General features: G+C 38.3%; 1 protein-coding gene across 3 annotated transcripts in view; it reads right to left on the bottom strand.

The window, feature by feature from the left end:
- Positions 1-4,000: 4,000 nt before the first annotated feature.
- Positions 4,001-24,793, bottom strand: part of CNOT6 (CCR4-NOT transcription complex subunit 6) — a 32,522-nt gene continuing 11,729 nt past the window's right edge. For 2 of the 3 annotated variants that reach the window (XM_059484002.1, XM_059484003.1), the window contains exons 2-12: positions 21,976-22,089; positions 19,337-19,523; positions 15,884-15,969; positions 14,816-14,920; positions 14,659-14,727; positions 13,100-13,257; positions 12,434-12,588; positions 11,334-11,488; positions 10,165-10,395; positions 8,742-8,944; positions 4,001-8,083 (exon numbers count right to left, since the gene is read on the bottom strand). In XM_059484002.1, the coding sequence (XP_059339985.1) occupies positions 7,871-8,083; positions 8,742-8,944; positions 10,165-10,395; positions 11,334-11,488; positions 12,434-12,588; positions 13,100-13,257; positions 14,659-14,727; positions 14,816-14,920; positions 15,884-15,969; positions 19,337-19,523; positions 21,976-22,087 (1,674 nt within the window). In that variant the 5' untranslated portion in view covers positions 22,088-22,089 and the 3' untranslated portion in view covers positions 4,001-7,870. The remainder of the gene's footprint in view (positions 8,084-8,741; positions 8,945-10,164; positions 10,396-11,333; positions 11,489-12,433; positions 12,589-13,099; positions 13,258-14,658; positions 14,728-14,815; positions 14,921-15,883; positions 15,970-19,336; positions 19,524-21,975; positions 22,090-24,793) is intronic. The other variant, XM_059484004.1, reaches the window with a different exon arrangement.

Below are 24,793 nucleotides of genomic sequence, written 5' to 3'. Positions count from 1 at the left end.
GACTGAAGGGACATTGCTCATCCTGCTGTGGGGAGGAGCTCCAGCAGGACAAGGCCATGGCTCTGTACCATCCTCAGACCATCTGATCTGCACAGAAATGAATCTTTCTGCTCAATGCAGAGCAGTTTTACCCTTGCTGAAGTCCCTCAGCTCATGGGATGAGATTCTCACCTGCAGGACAAGAGGGAGCAGAACCAACCCCAGAGTCCAAGCTGGGGACTGCAGGTGTGACCTGTTCCACCACCCAGACACCCAGGATTTTCAGTCAGTTGCTGGCTTTTGGAATTATTTCTGCTTTCTGTAGGATGGGAATCATTCCTACTTAGGGAAAAAGATTACCCAAACATATAAGAAAAAAATAATTATACAGGGACAGATTTTTCAGAGCAAGCAAAGAATCACAGAGGTAAAAGAGGAACATGTGTTGCAGTGCCAGGTGGTTCCTTCTCTTTTTTCATTTCACCAGTTCCTACAGGACATGAGTACACGGACAAATGTAAGGGAAAGGCTGGATGACTCCTGAGGCTGATGGAACAAGTTGAAACTGCAGTTTTCACACTATCAAATTGAAAGCTTAATTAAATTGTACAGCCATGCCAGAGACTTGGCACAGGACCCAGCAAAAATGCAAACTTTGTTCAGTGGGATGTGAATCCTGTGTTGGGAGCCACAGGTCAGACACTGCCCTGGTGCCTTCAGGGCTCTGGGGAGTCAGGACAGGTCTCAGGGAAGACAGGCTGTTCCACATGCACATGGGGAACTTCATTTTCTCTGCTCCTGACTGTGTTTTCCCTGTGAAAGCCCAATGGAGTCAATGGAAAATTTCCTGTTGGCTATTTTGGGACAAGACCCAAATTTCAACCTTTTGTTCATCTTCCTCCTCCCTCACTGATCTGTGGATAAATAATTCCACTTGGGGGAGAAAATGTTACACAGGGTAATCTCAATCCCTCCTGTAGTCTACCACCTCAATTTACACCAGAAATACTCCTAGCTTACTACCTGCAAGCATTAGCAGGCACAGCCCCCACTTACACAGGGTGCAGCCTCTCAGAGAACAGCTAAGGCACTGAAAACCTTCAGCTGCCTCATACTCCAACTTAAACACTGCAAAGGACATAAAAGCATAAATTCGTGAAGTAGAAACTGAAAATCAAAGAGCAGTTGAAGGAAAAAAAGCATGTTTGATTTGATCTTGTCTCCCTGGGCAGTGCCTGGGGAGTTTTGCAGGGTGGAAACCTGGGCAGCCATTAACCCAGCACTGCCAAGCCCACCTTGTCCCCAGGGGCCACAGCCAAACATCCTTTAAATCCCTCCAGGAATGGCCACTTCATCACTTCTCTGGGAAGCCTGTTCCAATGCTTAACTACCCTTTCCATGAATAAATTTCTAGAGAAATCTAATATCCAATGTAAACTTTTCCTGACAGACCATTTCCTCTCGTGCTGCTGCAGAAGAGACCAACCCCCATGGGCTGCAGCCTCCTTCCAGAGAGCTCTGGAGTGGGATGAGGTTCCCCTCAAGTTCAGTTTTCAGAGTTAGGCAAATATTCACCATCTCCATTGGTTTCCCTTGCTCAATAATCTGTAATTCATCCTTCTGAGCCTGCAGCAGCTGCTCCATGGCTGGCAGCACACACACCCCATGACACAGGCGAGTGCACAAGCATGGCAAGGACTTGGTTCCCAGCACCCCACCACCATGAAGCACTCTCACAAACCACTGGAGCCTGGCATGTTCCCAGAGACCAGAAAACTGCAGAGAAAACTTAAAACTATATTAAAGAAAAAAAAAAAAAAAAAGCTATATAAAGAAAAAAACTATATTAAAGAGGTCACTCATCAAGTGACCTCTGTGTTACTTAAATCTCTGTGGTCACTAAAACCCAGAAGGAGGGTATGTATGTTTTTATTTTCTGTAGTGTGTGCTTTTTTACAATAAATATCTAGCATTTTGAAATAAATCAGTGCTGTCCACTGATACGCTAGGAAGATGTCACCCAAATGTACCTTCTTATCTTTTAAAAACTGATTAACTGTGAGAACACTAGGCTTATTTTGGAATAAGAAAATATTCAACTGTACCAAAGATCCCTATAAATAGCTTAATTAGATTTACTGCCTTCTATACAGAGTAAGGGAACATATAGAGAGTAAACCATTACTGCCTTTGGGTTAGGAAAGGAGGATGGAAAGCAAGAAAAGAACCAGAACACTCACCTTTAGTGAAGTATGGCTTCTCCCAAGAGGTCACTTCATGTACCTGGCTGAGTCTTGTCCTTTCCACTTACCTTTTTCTCTTTGGGCTCAATTCCACAGGTTTTAAGGTTCCTCTGCCTCACCAGTGCCAGTAGAAAAAACAAGCCACACTGTTAACTGCTTTGATTTGGGAGCTTCTCGCCCTAGAAAGCCCAAATCCAACTTTTTTCCATCAATGAAGAGACAGTGGATATGGGGTATGAAGGACCAAAAACCAGGGTCTGATCAGAAGAGATTGTGTAGTCAATTCTATTAAAATAGCTCCAGTTATTTTACTCCAAGTTAAGCAAAGATAAGATTTCTTTGCCCTGCCTGATGACAGGACACAGGCTCAGCTCAGTCCTTTGCCTTTGAGGGAGAGGTGCTGGTTTCTCCCCACATTCTCTGACAAGGACCCTGGCCTCTCTGTTAGTGTTGGCACTTTCCCTACAAACAGCTCTCCCCATACTTACATGTCAGGTTTGCACATTCTGTTTAGGAGCTTGTAAACTCCAGTCTGGAACCATGTAACAACTGTGCTCATCTGAAAGCATAACCTTAAATAGATTGATTAATGCAACAAGGGAAGGCCCTACTGAATAATTTTGTCACCAAGGACCAAGTAGGTCCCTTTCATTCCCATCATGACAGCTGGATTTACAAAACCAGTATTAATTGGCATGGAAGTTACCAAACCAGCTGCTGCCACTAGAAAAGGTTCATCCCTGGGCCTGAATTCCCACAAATATTCTTCAGAATAACTCCACAAGGCACACTTTGTGCATGCACTGAAGCAGGTTCAGGCTGTGTGCAGCTCAAGTCTGTGTTTCCCACACCATCTAGTGGCAATCCTGCAAATGTGTTGGGAATTAACATCTCACCCAAGACACAAAACCAAAGAGAAATCATAGCTAGGTCTGCAAGGGACCCATGACACTGCTGGGGACTTACAGCTGCTTCAACAGAGCACATTTTAAACCTACAAACAAGCTGAACATTGTGGGGCCTGTGGTATTTATTGGAACACTGAACTACATCATTTATTTCAGCACCAAACACAGAACGGGGGCTCTGAGGAGGGCAGTGGTGCCAGGAGAGGTACTGGGTGCTTCAGTGTTCCACACACACAAATGTGCTCAGGTGTCTGATGTGTCCTGCTGGCAGTGATGGGAACATCACACCAAATGTGGTGAGGCTGCACCAGACACTGAGACAGCAGCACCTGCAGAGAAAGAACAGGGTAGGAAAATAAACCAAGGACAAGAGTTTGCTGCAACTCATTCCTGAAAAATAAGCTGAAGAAGTCTTCACTTTATTTCCCTCCCACAGTAAACTGAGTATTTGAATCCCTTCCTGCTGTCAGACCCCAAGTGTTTGTGCTTCTGGAGCAGTAAAGGAAGGAAGGAGCGGGGTCTACAGGACTGAGACAAAACCTCCACTGCACAGCTGATCCTACAGACTGGCCTGGAGGGTCAGAGGGTGGCCAGCTATGAACACAAGGAGCTGAGCCCTGAGTAGGTTTGGACAGGGCTCTCCACAAGCTCTGGAGGCACTTCTGATCATGCCTTCACTTTGCAATCCAAACCCCAAGTGACCAGAGCAGATTTCTGGTGTGCAGATCAGGAAGCACAGCAAGGTCCTTCTGGATTAACAAGTTCCTTATGTTTCCATTATACCCTTCACACACTTCACTCACTTTGGCTGTAACTCTTGAGGAAGACCTTTACAAATCAAGTTAAAATATGAATTAGACTTCAAGAAGGTTTGAAACAGATACTGGATTTATTGGTCAGCTATGAGTAGGAAAATACATTGGTAAAGAAAAAGAAGACCCTGTATATAAATATAATACTAACTAGTTAAAATTTGACCAAGAAGAAAGTTCCACTGAAGAGAACAGTAAAAGCCCTTGTTTACCATCAGACCATATTCAGTTTCCCATTTATCTTATTGAAGAGCTGCCTATAGACAAATGCAACATTCTTTGAGCTTAGTGCAGATAATGTGCTGGTTTTTGTTACATGAATGGTAAACAAGAGTTAGTCCAGTGCATTACACATTATACAGAAGTACTGTGAATAAAGACTAAGATATTCTATTTTAGACACTACTTAAACATACCAAGACACTTAAGTGTTACAAATTTATGCAACCAAAAGAAAAGAATAGCAGTTAACATACTAAAAAATACTGTGTCCGGCTGGATGAGAAAGGCTTTGCTACTGAAGCGGTTAACTGAACTTTTCAAAGTTTTACAGTGTAATTAGTTTTCTTTTTCCCCCTCCCGCACAATGGTGTTGCAATTATTTAGTCTTTCATGCAGGTTTTGCATGGTTGAAAATGCAAAGCATAAGCTATTTTGTAAGCCTGCTATAAAAAAAAAAAACACAACCTTGAAAGATTTGCTGAAGTTACATCAAAGATGCATAGAATGTTCTAAAAATTGGTTCAGTCCAATGCTAGCCAAATTTATCTTTAATTTAAAGCTGCTAAAAGGACAAAATAATTACAACACACACCAATTTATATGCTCTTTCCCCCCTACTTGTGTTATGTTAAAAGCAGTAACTCGTGGTATTAGTCTTGTACTCTAAATAATTGTTTTAGTTAAGGGTGTAGTTCAATTTACACTTTGACACCCAGAACTCTTGGTAAATGTAAATAAAACTAGACAAGATATGGCAGAGTGTATTTTAAGTGGAAAAAAGCCTGGTCTTACCTAAATAAATCCTTTCAACCCCAAGGATGTTCTGTGACTTTTGCTGTATGTGCTTTTACAACAAGAACACTGAAGGTACATTATGGCAACACCCAAAACCACCTCGAATAAAAATATTGCAAATAACCATTTCATGTTAAAAACTATGAAGCAAACATCTTGATTTTGTGAAGACACGGTTTATTGCCTTATTCTATGTTATAGCTGGAAACTGAGACTTTTGAGTTAGATTTGTTTGACACAAGAATGTATTTTCTTTGAGAGATTGTTTGACAAAGTTTATATCAGCTCTGTTTTGGTGCCATCTGGTCTTTCCCTATTTTCAAAACATTTCTCCTTCCTTCCTTCAGCCCCCGAGTCACAGCTGCTGTCCAGTTAAAACCCAGTGAAGTCAAAGGAGTGTCTTCAATGGATTCAGAGGGTTTTCAATCAGGACCTGATAGACTACTATGAAAGCTGGAGGAAATGGTTATTCAAATGGACCCTTAGACCATAAGGTGACTAAGCAGGAACAGTTGTGTCTCCAAAAGCACAAGGGGCCATATTTTCACATGCTGTCATAAATTCAAATATTTTTTTAAGACTAAGCAATAGAGGAGAACACATACTGGATAAAGCTCAAACCTTTAGAATCTAACAAGTGCACTCAAGCTCCAGCATCTATTAAAGTAAATTATCCCCCTCTAAAAAAATACAAAATGAGTAAGTGCTTCCCTTCCCCTTCTGTAAAGCTTTCTGGACTCCTTACACAATCCAGATATCAGAAAACAAAAATAGTTTGCTTAGTCTGACAAGCTAAATTGGCTCATCATTACTGGAAATTGTCATGATGTACATTACCAAGACATCATTAAGGAAACATGAGTAAAACACCTTTTATTCACACTTTACAAAAAAACCCCAAAAAACAAACAGAAAAAAAATAACACTACGCATTAAATCTACTACAGCAATACTACCAGCATTTCAATGTACTGATTATAAACTGGACATGTTTGGTGTTTTTACAACTAAAACCAAAACAAGATAACCCCAAGAGATCAGGTCCCAGACAAGGATTCAAGATCAAAATTTCTCGTATTGAAATTTTAAAATGTACATTTTACACATCCGAACTGTTTGCAATTTTTCTTTGAGCTTAAAACAGAACGGTTTGAGCACATTTGTGTGCTGATACTTTTCAATAAAATTTTGAATCATTATTACCAATCAATTCTCTTATATATAAAAAATTCACACTATTTAGAAAGTTTTCTCTTAATGCTCAGTGTCCTTTTGCTTCCCTGCCCGCAGCTGAAACAAAAGCTGTTTAAGACCAAGCTCTATCTCCATTATTAATTTTTTTTTTTTTACATTTATTATTCAAGTTGTATTAGTTTAAGGAGATGATGAATTCTCCCTTTTAGGATACAAATAGACAAGTTAAATTTATAAGCTGTTATATACTTGGCTTCATGACACAAATGGCACTGAGGGTACACTATAACTCCGGTCTTGCTTGACACTTTAAAATAAGACTTGGTCACTTTAAAATATGATCTGAAGAATTGTCTTTGGGACCTGTATTGAAGATGCATTTATTTTACACTGCTTCATTAATAGAAAATGTAGGGCTAGGTTTTATCTTCAAGGAATTATACTTTCAGAAACTGAGGAACACACAAATGAAAGAGAATCCACATGATAGTAGTTCTTAGTGGGAAAAACAGCACTGTGCAATGACACTGAAAGAAGCAGTGCATGGGCATTAGAAGCTAGAAACTGTGTACCCATAACCTGAACATGTTCCAAAGTGTGATATTCAATGCTTCACAAAGGAAAAAAGATGCCACAGCTTATACAAAAGTATCTTCATAAAATTTTCACAAGTGTTAACATTATTTAAAAAAATAAAAGAGGATGCACAGGATCTCTCTGCATGCACAGGCAGTGCTAGTTGAGAACAAATTTAAGCAGGCACAGTGGAGATAGGACAAATATTTAAAACAGAAATGAAGAAGCTGTACACAAGTATCCTAGATTTTACTTCAAAAGTTAGAGATGAAAAAAATGTCTGACTGTGTACACATCAGCAATAACTTTCAATCCATACAGGTCTACTTATATTCACTGCTCAGCTTATCTGTTCTGTGAGAACTCTATGCCTCTTTCTTTTTTTTAATCAGAAATAGAATGTATTTTGTTATCTCTGTAAGATATTAATATTTTATAGGTTTGGATTTTGAAAGCCACGTTCTCAATTGAACATAAAAAGTAGTATAAAAGGGCTAACGAAACCCTAACAGTGCAAACCATTAGCAGAGAAAACCTGTGACAACCTCTTTTACACGCTGGCCTTTATAACACATGAAAACAGATAAAAATTTAGCCTTAGTTTACAATACAATCATTTTCCAAATCTGATTTTTCTTTTTTTTTTTAAAGTACAAAATCTCATAAATCAGGTTTTCTGTTGTTCATATACAATCAATAAAGGCTAAATTCAAATTCTATATTTTACAAACAAGTCTGAAAAAGGAGGGAGTGAAGTACGGAGAATGTTCTGTGGATGTTCCTACTGGCCTCAAAAAAGTAGTGCTACAGATAACTGTGCAAAGAGAATACACTGTATAACAATTCCCTATTTCAAGGCATGAAAATGTCAGGTTGGAGAAAAGAAACAGGAAGGTTAATTGTAATGTATTAAAGAAAGGTGCAAATGCACCAATCGCTGTGGAACAGTATACAAAGTATATTGGGCTCAGAATTGTGTCTGTTGATAGCACCTGGCTTTTACTATGTCTTTAGCAAATAATTAGATTTAAGATTAAGATTATTAAGAAAAAAAATCCCTGTTGGCCATACCTCACTCCTCTATATTCAGATTTTACAATTGTACAAGTTAGATTGAGGTTGCCCTCTAAAATGTATTTGACTACCTCCTGCCAGGGAGATGGATTCCATTTACAGGAGGCAGGAAAGGCAGCAAAAGCTCCAGTTGTGCAAAAAGTGAGAAGTGGTCAGAAGGGATGAGTGGATGTGGACAACCACTTATATTGTTCTCTATTAACCAATGATGATCCAAAGGTCCAAGAATGCCAAGTATGTTTAGCTGAGGTTTAGAGTAGAAGATGTAATCAATAATACCCTAAAACAAGAGAAGAAAAAAAATATTATTGTCAGTATTTATTCTTGTCTCAAGTCATTATTCCAAACAAAAGGTGAGCTCAGTGTTACAAGTAATGAAATATCCCACTCCTTCTTTATAGCACATCACAATTTAGGAGATTTCTTCTTCCTATATCCAGTGGGATGCTCAATATAGATTAGGAAAACAAAAGAAAAGGCCACCCTTTATCACTTCCTGCTATGCTTTTGTGGGTTTCAATTTCCAACCTCCTAGAGAGCTTCAAATCACATTTCACTGATTTTTAAGAGAAAAAAACCCAATCTCTGTTTTCCCAACAGAGAGCTCAGACTTTTCCAGAAGCAACATGGATTATTTCCTTGCACTTGACAGCTTAAGTGCCCCTGTCATTTAGCTTGGAGTATCAAAACACAAACTCCTTCTGTTTACAGGGAAGGTTAAGAGCACCCCAACTCCTGTAAAGCTGTTGCAAGTTATTAAAAAGAATAAGATGGTTTCTAGGAGACTGAAGTGCTAGACATTCTAGTTTGCTATGTTTTAAGTATAAACTTGGTGAACTTAGCTACACAGATTAGCTTATATAACAACTTCATAGAGCAAATCACATTAGTTACACTTGAAAATGGAAAACCTTTCCAAAATATAAGCAAGTCCTTACCTTGAAGTCAAATGTGTAATTTGTATAAGGCATTAGACCATTCTCATAGGCACTCTTCAACTTGAAACCATGTGTAATTCTTCCATTTGTTGTCCCATTTTTTCCATTACAGCTGAAGTTAGTAAGACTTTCATTGTATCTCAGTTCCTTAAAATCTTTGTGGTTTGTTTCCACTCCACCAGTGCTCAAGTACTCAACAACACCTGTGAGGAGACACATTACAAACAAGAAGGTATTAACAAACATTCAACAAATAAGTGTAGGCACTTAAAGTCAGACATGCAACTTTAGGCTTTATGTACCTAAAACCTTAACAATACACAGTACAATCAACAGCAGTTCTTTTAAAATACTGTAGGGCAATGTGTACCAAGAGCAAATATCACCTAGAACAAAGTGACACACTTTGATTAGGAAAAAAGAGAAGATTAATAAGGCATAGATTGGGAAGATCAAAAAAAATCAGAAGTAAAATTCTATCAATGCTAGTTATTGGCTGCCTCTTCTTGTTTTTATGCTCAGGTCCTGCTGTTTAATGTTCTTCAGCTGAAGTGTTGCAAAAAAGCCAACTTCTGAAACACTGCTTCAAAAGAAGTTAACTTTAAAGAGGCTGCAAAGCCAAATTGATTAGATTTGTATCACAGAAAACAGTGGTTGTGCCTCAATTTCAGAACATCTGTGTTAAAAGTTGTTTTGAAGACAACCAGACACATGAACTGGTCATTGCAATCACAACCAGTGATACTGATCTCCCTTGGATCAAAAAGAATCCCATTTCCATTACTGCTGAGCAATAACTGCTCCTTAAAACCCTAACAGATGATAAGGGTTGCCAAGATGGAGCCAGAAGGAAGGGGACCAGGAATGGAGATGGAGGATGGCTCCTGAGTACAGCACTTCAGCTGGGCACCTAAGCAAGCAAGGTGGCAGCCACTGAATGTGTTCTTTCCTTGCACTTTATAAAGTTGCCATCCAGTCAGGAAACAAAGTCCCATGCTAATAAAGAGCTCTGGAAAGGCCCCCTCTGAAGGGGATGTATTGAATTTTTTAGAAGTTCTAAAACATGACAGAAAATTATTGTATGGTAGCAAATTTAAAGGTAAATTTCACACTTAAAATTAAGGAAACAGAATTATCAGCAACACACTCATGCTTCCAGTTATTTTTGTAAGTTATTTTAAAATACAGGAACAAACAGGGAACAAAATCACAGTGGAAATGCTTCTGAAAGATCAGATACAACTTACTACAGCACAAGCAGTAAGATCATCCACAAATGAAACAGTTGCCTCTCCTCCTTCCCTTCCCTTAGAGCTTATATTATCAAACAATGATATTATCAAACAATGCATTCTCCAAACAGAAAAATTTACAATTGCTACACACTTTTAACAGTCTAAAGAATCAGAAATAGAACTCTTACCAGAGTCTGGTAGAGAATTGAGATCTGCACACAGTACAAGTGGAATGGTTCCAAGCTCTCCCGAAACACCAGGCTTGAGACTACGAGAAGCTTTATCAATAATGTTCTTTACCTCGGACAGGAACATCATAGTCTGAACCAGCTTCACATCAGAATAATCTGGGTCCCAATGCATATGTGCATTAGCTACAAGAACTAGCTGCTTTTCCATCCCAAGATGTGGCTTTCCAGCTAAAATTTAAAATCAGTTATTCATTTAAAATCAGTCAGCGACATTAAATACTATTATAAAAATTTAAACAAAATGTTTAAGGGGACAAAAAAATAAAATACTAGTATGAGTTCAAGAGGGTTAAAACCATTTGAATGAAGAGGGTCAGATAACTCCTCTTACATTTAACAAGTGTTTTAGTTGATAGAAGGCATTAGGAATGATATTTCACATTCAAGACCATTAACAGATTATCTTCCTACATGTAATGCTTTTGTATTCACTGAAAATTAACATAAGTAATGGATAATCCTAATTACAGGCAAATAATGTTTTTCTAAAAAACTACAGCAGCTTTCCTCAGGCTATGATAGCAAACAGGCTCTGTTCATATCTTATTAGGCAGCAAGCTCTGAATTCTAAGTTATCCACATTCTCTTGCTGGAAGTGTTTCTTAAAAGGCTTATTTGCTACAATCTGAATTAATAAAATATCATTTGGATAAATATAACACAGGTTGAGTAGATTCCCACTGTGATACTTATAAAGCCAATTTACATTTCCTAAATTAAGAATGACAGGGCAGAACAAACAGTTTATTTAGGCAAAGAAAATAAGTAAAAACGATGGAGATACATGATCCAGAAACACACAACTAACACCACCTGATTCTTTGATACTTGTACACAGTTTTAAGAAAAAAAACCCAAACAACAAAATCACCCAAGTTTTTATATCTTTTTTTTCCTTAAAAATACAAGTGGGGAAAAAAAACCCCTCATTATTTAAGCAAAATGACTTTTCCCCAAAATTTTTTTTGGAAATAAATTTGTCTGAACTTACAAACTGCAAAGCCAAATTCATGCGCAGAACCTAGCTTCTCTTGTTTATTATAACAACAGTAATTTTTTATTTACAAAATACCATCTATTTAGAAAATAAATGAAATGGGACTTACATGACATTTCTATCAATTCCTTTCGCAGTTCTAACAGAACAGCGACTCCAATGTTATCTTTTGTCATAACTCTGTTCAGCATAGCCTCTGAACCTTCTGAGTTTGCCATTGCTAGTTGATTGAACTCAACAGTATGCTTTTGGACCAAAGTAAATCTGAAAGAAAAACATCATATGTAATTGTTTTCAGCAGCCAGATACAGTTGGAAATGTTATCAGTAGTTCTTTTAATTAAAGCTCAAACACATTTATGATGTGAAAATCTCAGCCACTCACATCATTTCATTAAATCCTAAATTGAAATCAAGTGATACAGTTTTCACAGCAATTTTCATGTAGTTTATAGTACCTTGGTTACAATTAAAATATTTTGTTGAAAGTGAGAGAGGTATTTTAGAAAAGTCATGATTGTTTCTAACTCTGCATTTGTTCCTAGTTCAAATATGCAGATTTGACAGAGAGGGAGTAAATAATTTTCCAAGCCAGTAGGTTGCAAACCTGGCACCTACATTTACTTATGGATACAGAGGAATGGAAGCAGGAAGGGACATAATTACCAACACATCCAAAGCTGTACAGTGAAATATGACACAACCAGTAAATGCTGCAGCTCTTCAATGATTAGGGATTCTTTACAGAAATGTGCAGTGATCCCTTGTTGTTTGCCTTACCAAAGGCTAATGTATCAAAAAGTCAATGTCATCTGAGGCTTTATTTCTGCAATTTGGGGGATTACGAATTCCTTTACTCAAAACCACAAAAGGCAAGAAAATCTGCTTCATTTTTTCATTATTTCCTTCATTTTCTATTATTACACTCAACAAGTGAAGGATAATTCAGTGAACTCCCAACCAGCACTGCTCAAACAGAATGAAATGTCATTCAACTCAATATTTCAAGGTTAAATTTTTATTGCTAGTCCCACACAGAATGATCTCTGTCATATAAACCAGTCTTTCCAGGGGTAGGAATGGTTTTTATCAAAACCCTGCCTGGCTACACAACGACAGTTAAAGCCCAACTGTGACTTGTAAGACCCACCTGAAAAATTATGTAAAAGAGCAAGACAAAACAGAAGGCTTAGCAAACCACATCACTTACTTTTCTGTTTTGAAAAATATTGCACAACCATCAACATGTTTTCTTTCCTGTTCTGACATTGTCCTAGCTCTAGATTTTGGACTGAAGAATCCATTATAGCCACGTTCTTTCAATTCTACCAGGAAAAAACTGTAGTACTGCTCCGTTTCAACCTCCTGTAAAGTTAAGGCAGCACAGCATGAACGCACTATTAGCAAAATATAGAAGACAGATATTATTTAGACTCTTCAGAAGTGTAAATCACTTTCAAATTAGATTTAAGGGGAAAAAAAAAATCTAAAAATTAAGTACATGAGAGAATGCAAATTCAAGAGCAATATCCTTATTTTAAGAAAATATAAATGAATTTCTATAATCCCTGGAGTTATGATTATCTCAAGCCTCTTACTTGAAAATGTGTCAATTACAGCCCCACATACACACACAGGCACAAAGCCACCCCCACCAACACTGCTTTGATCAGGGGCTGCTGGTTCCCATTCCAACTGCGGGGGCTGAGAGCCTTCTTTTGATGTCAAGCAACAAACAATGTTCTAAACACCACTTCTTTTTCTTTTGTTTGCAGAAGGTTTTGAAAACAGACCGTTTACTAAAAATACACTTAATGTGAAGAAACCAGTACATGGGAATAGAAAAGGAAAAGAAAGAATGGTGTATTTTTTTTACCTGCAGACTTATGATGTCAGCATTGCAGCTCAGTATTTCCTGCATAATGGCTTTTTTTCTGTATTCCCAGTTCAAGGCCCAGGATGGACAATAGCCATACAGCTGCCGGGTGGCATATTTGTCACAGAGGACGTTGTAACACATGACAGAGAACAAGGCTGCAGAACAATAATTTTACTTACACACTGATAGATTTAAAAAAAAAAAATACAATTGTATTCTTGACTTTTGTCTTCTGCAAATTTATCAATTCACGCTTCATTTGTTTCAACCAAAACACAGCATGTGTATCAGTGCTAAAAATATTGTTAGTTCTTCTAGAGAGACAAATTACATGTTTGGACTTATGGCAGCTGTCTTCTAGCATTTAATTAGGAAACAAACACCCCCCCTTTATATGGTTAACACAGTGAAGAGCAGAAAAATGTGTTTTATGCTAAGTGGCGCTGTACTGTGAAAAACCCAAAACAAAGTAAGAGTATTTGAACACTTGTATCTGCCAGCTACACAAAGGTCTGCAAGTCTACAATTAGTATCTTTAAAATCTACCTTAATTATTGCCACCACAAACTGTAACAGGTCCATAGCAGGGTGAGGATCCTTTCACACAAAGAAAAAGTGCAGGCAAATTAGCCCCTCAAATATTTCCACCTCAAAAAGGCATTCAGGCATAGGACAAGAAATATCTCCTCTCTGTATTAATTTAAAACAGGAGCAATAATGAGACAGGTTGGGGCAATTTGACAGGTAATCCAGCAGCATGGATTTGGGGGGTTGTTTTGTTGGGTTTTATAGGTTGGTTTGTTTTTAAAAAGCACTTAAAGAATTTGTAGTACAACAATGAGATACTTGGAAGCTCCTCTCAAATGTAGAAAAAAAAACCAATGTCACTGAAGATATAGAGAACTGAAGAATCTTGGTCTGATTGGGGTCAAAGTCTAGCATTTTGAAAACCAATAAATAGGTGACAGCAAAACAGACACTGCATTAACATCATAATCTTTGAAGCAACCACCTTAATAATGGGAGAATTATCAGTCCTGAAAGAGAAGACACCGCAATAATTGAGAAATACACTAAGATTTCTGGTGTGTAGCTAAATAGAAAAAACTGTGTTTTAAACAATTTATGCAGGAAAAAAAAAAAAGGCAAAGAATTAAACATGACCTGAATCCCAACAGCAAGAAAAATGCTGAATCAAGGATGATACCCTGGTTACTTAATTGTACATTTTTTGGAAATCATGCTCAAATGGTTCAATTTTTTTATTCTTCAACGAATGTTAAATTAAGCCTGTTATAATTCCACCATTTAACTAATTGTGGCCAACAGTGTCAATTCCTGTGAGGGGGACGTTAATTAAAAATAAATTACTTTAGAGTGAAAGATGGGTAAATCTGGAACAGGTGTTCCAACTGGGATAGAATGACTTCAGCTGGCTGGTCAGCACTGCAGAGATGACTGGTTAATTTAAGCATTAACTTCTTTTCCAGTAAAGATCAACAGCTTTTATTAAAAGCAAAATAGAAGAAATGAGAAATCTTGAAGTGTAACAGTACCTGTTGGTCTTGTACGGTCTGGTTCTTGCAACATAATCCAGGATCTTGGAGGTGGCTGTTCTGTCGAAACTATGGGAACATTTTAAAATAGAGATACAAGTGATAATCACATTTATTTAACACAGCAGAAAGAAATGTTTGAAGAATGATCACTTACTTCTTTTTGCAGTACCTGCCAAATTATCAAGCAAATAGTTCAGTAGCCGTCGTGTCCCATCTGGTTCCTGATACAGGTTCAGAATATCCTGTGTAAGTGGGTTTCCTACAAACCAATTCACAGGAATATTGAATAAAATACACAGAACTATTGCAGACTTGCATATCAGTGTTGAAAGCTGACATCTTGGAGACAAGATCTACTATGAACTACTTCAGGATTACAGATCTCAGGTCTTCAGTCCCACAAAACTCTGGATGTGTGGACAGCCCTAGTGAAGTTTAACAACATTCCCTGCTGATTCTGCTGTGGGACTGAGCATCCCAAAGGTGGTGCTTGGACTAAGAGCAGGGAAGAACTTGTGGTACAACAGGCAGAGATGATGAGCACAAACACAGGAGCCACCTCTGCTCAGTGTGAAACATCCCCCAGCAGCTGATCTGACAGTCAGACCTCAGCAGAGGCTCTGCCATCTGCCAAACATAAGCAGATTGCAGAAGCTGTCATGGACAACACACACTGCAAGTGCCCAGTTTTAAGGGGGAGATAAACAGACTTTTGAAACTTAAGAGTGTATAGAGCTATTATATCTCTCAGTGCTTCTGATTTTGGGACTCAAAATTCCCCAAGGTCAGCAATTTTATAGTTAGACTCCATAAAGTTCAGAGGAGAGAGGGGAGAAAGGAAAAGCCTTAAATTGCTGCTTGCACGAACAGCACAGAACCCTGCAGCTGTACAAAGGATGTTCCATTTCTGGCTGGAGATGTACCACAGTTAACCACAGACTATTTCTTAGTTAAAGCAGAATTGCATTCAACCCCCATGTAAGTAACAAAGCTTCTGCACTGTCTGCAAAAAGCAAAGGAAACCTCTTTCTATGGGCACTGCTCTGTCAAACCTGTTATTTTTTAAAATAATCCCTAAGTAACAGTATTTACAAATGTGGAGGGAGCAGCTACATCTGGATTGCTAATCAGTAACATTTTCTGAACTAGCAGACTACAGCCATTACAGCTCAGCAGCAGTATCACTAAAGAAGCAGAGACACCAAGAAAAAAACAGCAGTACCTTTCAGACCCAAAGTCTGTAACTGGAACAGTTTTCCCAGCTCAAAAGGTAAAACTCGTAACAGGTTGTTATTTAAATGTAGTTCCCTGTAGACAGAGCAAGAATCATATGGGTCTGAAAACAGAGCAACATTTATCTGCAGCAGTACAAAAATTGAACTAGAAGAGAATCAATATAGTAGCAATCCACAATATTGAAAAATTCAGAGACTAAACAGCAATTGTTAAGGAAATCCTGCTGTACTCAGACACATACACCAGACAAAACACATTATGCTGAAATACAGAGGAAAGGATCTGTTTGGAGAGTTTATCTTAAACAGTCAGACATTTTGTGAACATTAGCAATAATTAAACACTTTAGTATCTACAAGTGATGATGCAGTAACAGCTCACACAAACCAGACCATGAAACAGGTCAGCTGTGATTAAGAAATAAAGGGAAATTACATCCCTGAAATCAAATTTAAAAGTCCAAGATCACGGCAGTATGATTACAGTGATGGCATTACCTTAGTTATTTATTACATAGTCATTTTATTACCATAGTCATTTGCAGTGGTAATTTTCTGTTGGTTTGGGTTCATCATTTCAGTGGTAAGACAAAATATGTGCTTTGAAACTCACAAAAGCAATACACAGACAGGAGCAGAATTCATATTCTGAATTCTGATATGCCAACAAACTGGGCAGAAAAAATAAACTTTTCACTTTCCTAAATGGATCCCCACTAATCAGTGATTGATTCTATTTCATAGAATCAATCAATATAAACTTGCTGCTCAAAAGTGTTCAGAACTTGGTATCTAGAGACTTGACAAGTATTTCTGGGCAACAAAAAGGAAACCTGGAAGCAGGAGTTAATTTAACTCTTGTTGATTTCTACAGAACAGCATTGGAGGGTTTCAGTGTCTTCCTTGTCCTAAGCAGCCCAGAACTGACCCCAGGATTTGACTGCAGTGTCAGCACAGGGGGACACTCACTGCCCTGGTCTTGCTGCCACACTATTGCTGATCCAGGCCAGGTGCCATCAGCTTTCCCAGCCCCCTGGGCACACCTGGCTCATGTTCAGCTGCTGCTGACACCCCCACCAGGGAGCCTCCCAGCCCCTGCTCCCCCAGACTGGAGCACTGCTGGGCGGTGACCCAAGTGCAGGAGCCAGCACGTCCCCTGAGTGAACTCAGCACTGAGCCCACGGTCCCAGCCTGTCCAGATCCCTCTGTGAGCCTTCCTGCCCTCCAGCAGATCAACCCTTCCACCCAGCTCTGTGTCACCTGCAAATGTACTGGGGGTGCACTCAAGCTCTTTCGAGCATATCAAGAGGATCTGTTTTACAGCTGAGCTTTCCAAGATAACATGTTACACTGTTTATTTTTCTCTCCTTTTTCTGCAAAGATCAGAAATCCTACTGCTCTGACATCTCTTTTTTCAACTACTTGCAGTAAAAAGGGAGATGAAAGGAGTCTTGGGAGAGCTCTACAGTACAGACCAAACCCAGAGCTCCAGGTGTGGGAGCTGGGGGAGCTGTTATCAGCTCTCAGTGTTGAGAGCACAAATGATTTCTGTGGCTTGGGATATCAGCAATGCCCATGGTTGAATTACCATTAGTGTGAACAACTTCCCAGAATCCAGGGGAAGAGCCTGCAGCAACACCAGCCTGGAACACAAAACCCTGGGACCTGCAATGTGCTCTCACATAGAGGATGTGCTTTGGGGCTTTTCTTCACTTACACTACAGTAAAAAAAACATGGAGCAGCTGCAATTACTGAGGAGCACAGTGGGTTAATGCACAACTAGAGATTTGGGCTCAAGTGCTGTGTTGGGGTCATAAATAGAAAGCTTATGTGATCCTAGACCTTAGCTACACATTTCACATTTACAAGATACCCTCATCTGCTCAGAAGAAACTTAGGACTTTCAAGAGCTGAAGCTTCATAGAATCAGCCAGAATAAATCAGAAGTGGTGTTGGGAAGAATGCATAATGACTTGACATTACTGATGACTCTGCACTGCTAAGCTATCTCCATGTCACAAGTGTTACATTTACAAAAAATGTTTTAAAAAGAAAAAGACTGAAAGGAGGCTAATTAAGTACAAAGATGAATTTGAGACTATTCCAGTAAATCTAGGGCTGCTACCTCACAATATCCAAGGAGTTGAATAAACAAGGGAAGAAACCTGTAACTAATAACTGCTTTTAATTGAAATAGTAACGCAAAGAACTAGAGCTTAGAACAGACTCCTCTCCAGTTGAAAGCAACTATACAACATGCTACAAAACAGAGCTGCCAATTATACTTCAAAAAGCAAGGTCCCTTTGCTCAGCCTCCAAGGTTGAGGCTTGAACTGCTCTGGAATTTGAGCTTTTAGCACCAATTTAATCAGCTAGTTTAATCCTCTCCAACAGAGCAGACTTTTCTAAAGGGGAGGAAAATGCAATGACAGATATTTCTATGTGCAAACTTGTTTTGCTTCCAATTTCATGAAAGCTGTGCTGGCAGTCCATTGCTCTATCATTCCTTTACTTCTAATAACATTCTTGTTACTTTCAGACTCTGCATTTTCTGGATTTGAGAAAGCTGTTCAGAAGTATCTTCAAAATTAAAAGCAATGAAGGCAATTACTGGCAACTGTCTAATAAACCCAAGATAAGGCTCTTCCTTTGGGTCAAGGGCAAAAGACTGTTGCCTGTAAATATTTACTCTTACATAAATAATTTATATATTTATGTAACAGTGTTTTTACAAAGTAAAATGCTGCAGCCTTAAGTGCAATCTAAATAGGCACCATTATTCACATTTCACTTCCAGGCTAACTTTGTACATCTTGGCATTGCAAAACTGAAGGGAAAAAAACTTGAAAAGCTGTGATTACAACATTTTTTTTCTCCTCCCCAGTTTGCACTGGAATGCAGTTACATCACAGCAAAGGTGGGGAGGAGATGATACTGACATACTAGATGATCCTAGATGTTGCAATTGTTATACAATAAACAGAACAAGAACTATTGTTAAATATAATTACTGAATGTCAATAAAGAGGACAACATTGTAGTTAACACCATTATAAATGTTTAATCTGATCTTTTTACTACCTTACTATGAGTTAAAAGCAATTTTTTTTTGGTGTTTCACTTACTCTTTAAAACAAGCACCACATAAAATATTTGTAAAAAAATCCAGAAAGAGATGCCTTATAGGAAACCTGATTTGGAAAAATATAAAAGGGGTGACTGCATCAAACCAAGCACTTCTGAGGCTCATTCTGTGCTGTCATACATCAGAACAGGAGATCACACAAAAGCCAGTACTGCTAGAGCTGCACAGCCCACAGCAAGTATTCAGGGAGGCAGATAAGAAGGGAGAAAAGGGGATTTTACTTATGCTGAAATTTGAACTGTTGCCACAAAGATAATAAAAGAAGAATTTTAACTCCTGTTAGGATTTACACACCTGAGTGACACCATGTTTCCGAGCTCTGCTGGTAAACTGCGGATTTTATTAGAGGACAAGTCCAGATATACCAGATTGTGAAGCTTGGCAATGTCTGAAGGAATACGGGATAAGGAATTGTCACTGAGATGCAAAGCTGTCAAATGGGTCAGTGTCCACAAAGATGAACTTAAGCTTCTCACTTTCCCTGTGGAAGAAAGGTACAAGAGAAAACAGAACATGTCAAATCCATAGATTTGGCAATAATAGCACATTTCTCAAGTGTGTATGGGGCAGGGGAATTTGAGGGGGAGTTTTGCTTGTGGGTTATTATTATTATTATTATTATTATTATTTTATTCAATGTAAATTCCATAATCACTAATTCTATAGATGAAACATTTGTCATTGTGTGAGAAAATACAAGATATTGCCAAGGATGCTTGAGGTCGTTTTTCCCCAACCATATTTAAGGCTTAAACATCTGTCTTTATCTAGTTCCATACAAGACAAAACATATTAACTAGCTGACCATGAATTTATCATTAACAGAAGTGTAAGAAACAGATTTTTTTCAATTATAGTTTATGTCTGAGATGAAAGATGGTGCTTTGGTTCATCCCTTATTTCTGCACATCTTTCAAACCAAAAAATCTTTACTCTATGGCATTAATCCAGCCAAGAACAGATAGAAACACTATATTTAGGGTGACTAAGATGCTTAGTTGAGAACATGGATTTCCATCTGGCATTCAACGAAAAGCTGTATCAACTATTGCCAGATATTTTAAAAAAGGTATGATTTTTTGTATAAACTGAAGTGTGGAAACATGGATTTGTGTGACAGAATCAAGATTTTTACACTGCTGCCTGCAAAGAATGTGAGATATCATCAGAAGGTCTCAAAATATTTCTTGTCACCAAGAGTTTTTTCCTCCAAGGGGAAATCCTTTTTCATTTACATAAATCATTTCACTGTACCAAAAGCATTAGGAGTACCATCACCAGTTTTTCCAAGGCAAAAAGTTAGCTGGAGCTACTTTAAAATGCCCACTGTGACTCATCAAGGTTAACAACAGTGTGGTTAATATTATACCAACACACACACTTTTTAATTCCCTTCCTCAAATTATTTTCTCCAAAATAAGAATTCATATTTAGTGCCCAGGGAAGGTTACACTGAGACATGTGCATCTGGGACTCAGTCCCTGGCAACAAAATGTTTAATAGTGGTATAATTTCCAGTGAGCTGTAACAAAACAAAGCATAAAAAAGCCTGTCATGAAAAAACATGATTTAAATGACATCAGTTAAAACATTTGTGGCTTGCTGTATTATGTGACCAAGTATTTTGCAAGGAAAGGACAGTGTGAACACTAATGAAACAAAAAACATTGCACACTTTATTTTGCAAGGCAAATGCATACAGTTCTTAAGGGATTGATGCTCCTCTAATGCTCGTTAAGAAATATTTTGAAACGTTTTAAACACAAATGGATAGTTCTTTGCATTTTAAAAGTGAATTAGCACCTCTCCCCCACCCCCAATGCAAACAGGTGACTGTGATCATAGAAAGCCTTGCAGCTGAAAGGATTTCCAGTCAACATCCCTGATCCAGGCTCTCCACTGCAGCACCTCCCTCGGCGGGAATCAGTCTATAGAGAGATTACCAGGCATGAAAGGAAAGAGCCATCACTTAATGCACTTCCTATGCAGAGCAGCAGATGTCCAAGAGGATTCCAAGCCTAATGCTGATGTATAATGCTGATTCCTGAAGCAGCATTTAACTGGGTTTCTGCATCTGTAACCTTCAGCAAAGAATGCTATTCACATGGGGAGGCACGTGGTACTGGAAGCACGGCACAGATTCAGTGAACTGGATGGAAAGATTCTTCACAATTTGAAGAACTGTTTGTTTACTCCTTCTTCTATAAATTCCTCTTCTTCTCAAATTTCTCTACAGCCATTTTTAAATCCCACATGGCAATTTTGGCAGCTGCTTAAAGAACCTCTGTGTCTACACAAAATTACAGCCTAAGTTTAAAATGTCACAAAATTTTTTAATTCTTAAAATATTTTCTTGAATTTCCTGTTAAAACACTTTTTGTAGCAAACTCAGGATTTACTCTACAAATCAAGAGACTGGCTGACCAGTTGAAATACATGCTTATGAATTCTGACCTTTTCAGAAAAGATTCAAGAGTCCAACAACAATATCTCAAAGCTTGCACAGATTGTGGAGGCTTTGGTGTTTGTTTTTACTCTTAAGAGCAAAGCAAAATTTACAACTGCTTTTAAACAGAAAACTTTTGCTTCATGGACTAATACCTTGTTGTTACATTACCTGCAGTAAGAACATACTACTACAGATCAACCCCAACTTCACCTTCTTCTCGTGGAGAGATTAATTCATGCTCTCACTCACTTCAAGAGTTCACATCAATATCCTCACCTTGAAAACTTTCCTACACATGGGGATTTCCCACTTGCCCCACCTTTACCCCTCCCACAGCTCCCTGTGTTATCCCAGCCCAAGCTCTTCCCCAGCTTTGCCTGTGCTCTGCTGGCTCCTTTCAAGGTAGGTAACTCCACCCCAGATTTGCCAAGCCCACACTACTTGCAGGGAGTTCTTAACTCAGGACCATGCCTCAGTTCCTTACCACTTATTTCCAACTCTGCCCAGTGTGATTTCTTTCCATTGGCTGCTTCCTCTGAGGACATAATTGTGTACATCCTCCGTGGATCAGGTGGATCGTACTTTTCCTTGGGCATTCCTGTTGAAAGCAAAAGGCAAGGGATGAACTGAGATATTACATACTGACAATTCTTCAGAAGGTAATTCCCTTTTCAGTTAAATTTCATACTAGGTTTTTGTACCAAATACTTCTCCAACCTACAGATAATGTGCCAATTTACAAATGTCACTGAATAGGAAACACTGCTATAAAATAGAAAAACAGATTCCTAATACTCCTAGAATAGCAGACAACAGCTTAGCCCCCCCCAAAATTTACCAGAATCTGCAAAGCAGTTTAGAAATTGTGTCCCACCACCTTCCATGGCTATGCTGTGTGTCCCTCAAAACCAACACATCCCACTGCAGCCTCTTATTTCTTCAACAATGAACCTTCAAAAAGGGATGACCATGACCACTGGGATCTCACACCCCTAGAGAACACATTTGCTAATAACTCTGATTACCCATCAGTTCCAGGTTTACTGCAATTCTCAGCTTTTCACACAAATCAGCATCAAGAAAAGAATTAAGGTTTCAAAAAGACCCTCAATTCTCTAAAAGTGATAGGTTTTAATCCAACCTTCACCCTACTCTCTGCAACCTGAAAATATTGCACCCGAGGTAAATATTTCTATCACTTTCTTCCACCAGGTATTTAATACCAAAATTTAACTTCATTCTTCTCATTCTTTTTGACATCATTCCTGGTAACTTTATAAGAATAATTTTTCTAGGTTCTTTTTACCATACTCAATCATGCACCATGACAGAGAAGCAAACATTCCTCTCCAACAAAAAAGAAGCTATAAATCTATTTATATGAAATAGAGAAATTAAACAATGCTGGCTCAAATAACACTTAAAAACACATTACAAGCAATATTTTGCAATTATCCATCAAAATACATTACAGCAATATGGTAATACTACCCAAATGCACTCAATAAGCAAGCAGCTATATTGGTCCAATTTCTAAGGACATCTTGCTACCAAGTCTTTTAAGGCTTTCTCATTTTTTCATTTCCTGTGACAAACTGAAAAATGTTGTCATTATATAAAAAAAAAATCAAAGAATAACTCCCAGTAAATAAGACTATCAACCAGACTTATAATCTGTTTACTGATTTTACTGAAAAATGTTTACTCTGCATGTTAAACAAAACAAAAGAAATCCACCAAAAACTTTCTGATAATTATGCATCTCAATGAAAATAAAGCTTTTAGGTATCACATGCTTACTTTAATATAACAGTTCTTTTACTAAGTCACACTCCTCCTTCCCTTTCCCACTCCCACTCCTGGTCAAAACCAGATTTCTGCAGTGAAAAGAAATTCCCCTTTAAGAAGTGAATTGTGGGTAAAAGGATCAGATTATAAATAGCAGCTGGGTGAGGCTCCTTCCAGAGTGAAGGCATTTGAGTACCCAGGGTGTGGGAATCGCCAAGTGTAACACTTTTTTTCATCAAACTTCACTAATTAAATGAGAGGAGAGTGGATTACAATCTCCAGAAAGGTAAAAGCATAACTTCTTCCTGCAGTAAATATGCAAAAATATATATCAGAGTAATGTACAGAGCATCTCTTCTGAAATTTCTACACATAATTATATATAATTCACAAAGACCAAGTAGGAATGCTCCAGCTTGTCAGGAAACATTTACCTTAGTCAGACATTTACTGCTTTCTCTTCCTGCTGCTCCCTGAATTAATAAATATGTTCCAATTTTTCGAGAAGCAGGTATAGCAAAGACAGAAATCTCATTCAGTACAGAAACACGAACGCTCCCCAGAGCACACTCAATCACATGCACTAATTAACAGCTTTGCTGGTACCAGCACTGGATCACTGCTCACTGCTAGGAGAGGATGACATACTTTTCCAGTGGGTTTTGTTAATGTACACTAAACAATTAGAGATTTAAGAATTTGGGGGTTTAACACTGGATCCTGATGATCCTGCACTCCCAGTCACTCCATCTCAATGAAGTCACCCTCCCTCTCTATAATAAAGTTCCTGCTCTTGATGGTTTTCCCTCCTCACTGCTGCATTTCTCAGAGGATGAGGCCCTGCTGTTTAGGGTTACCAGGTGTCAAAAAAGCAGCAAATGCTTGAGAGCCTCCTGGCCGAAGGAGCTACTGCTGCCCAAGAGCATCACTGGCACCAGGCACATCCAGGACATTGTCATACCAGGCATTAGCACATCTTCATCTATCACCCAGAACTCAAAATGTCTCAGGAACTGACAGGAAGGCTAATTTTGGATAGTATCTCACAGTACAGCATAAAATACAAGCACAACACCTTCAATTGCATTTCAAAACTTCACAGCATGGAGTAGTTCAAGAAAATCAGTCTCTTTCACTGTCTCCTTTCTCCACCTCCCCAAATCCAAATTTAGCACCTGCTAAGCTGCTACAGTAAAACATAAAAGCTGAGGTAAACATCAGATTAAGTGATAGAGTTTTGTCAGACTAAAGTAATTTTTAGTAAGACCCATAAAATAGTGTTGAACATCCTTAGAAACATTGATAACTGCAGCTCTTAACAATCATCATGGTAATTTTCAAAAGAGCTTATACCACCTGTAATTTTCACTTACACCAATACAGGTGGTGAAACACCATTAATGTTAAGTTCTTATTGCATACAGTAAATCAGTTTGTAAAGGAGAAAATCTTTATAACAAAGATATGACATGGATTCCTGGAAAATGCTCCAGACTACATAAATTTAATGAAAA

The sequence above is a fragment of the Ammospiza nelsoni genome, chromosome 16 (genome assembly GCF_027579445.1).
Source record: "Ammospiza nelsoni isolate bAmmNel1 chromosome 16, bAmmNel1.pri, whole genome shotgun sequence".
Lineage (NCBI taxonomy): Eukaryota > Metazoa > Chordata > Aves > Passeriformes > Passerellidae > Ammospiza > Ammospiza nelsoni.
The sequence above is the reverse complement of the archived record's forward strand: the minus strand, read 5'-3'. Positions and strand labels throughout refer to the sequence as shown.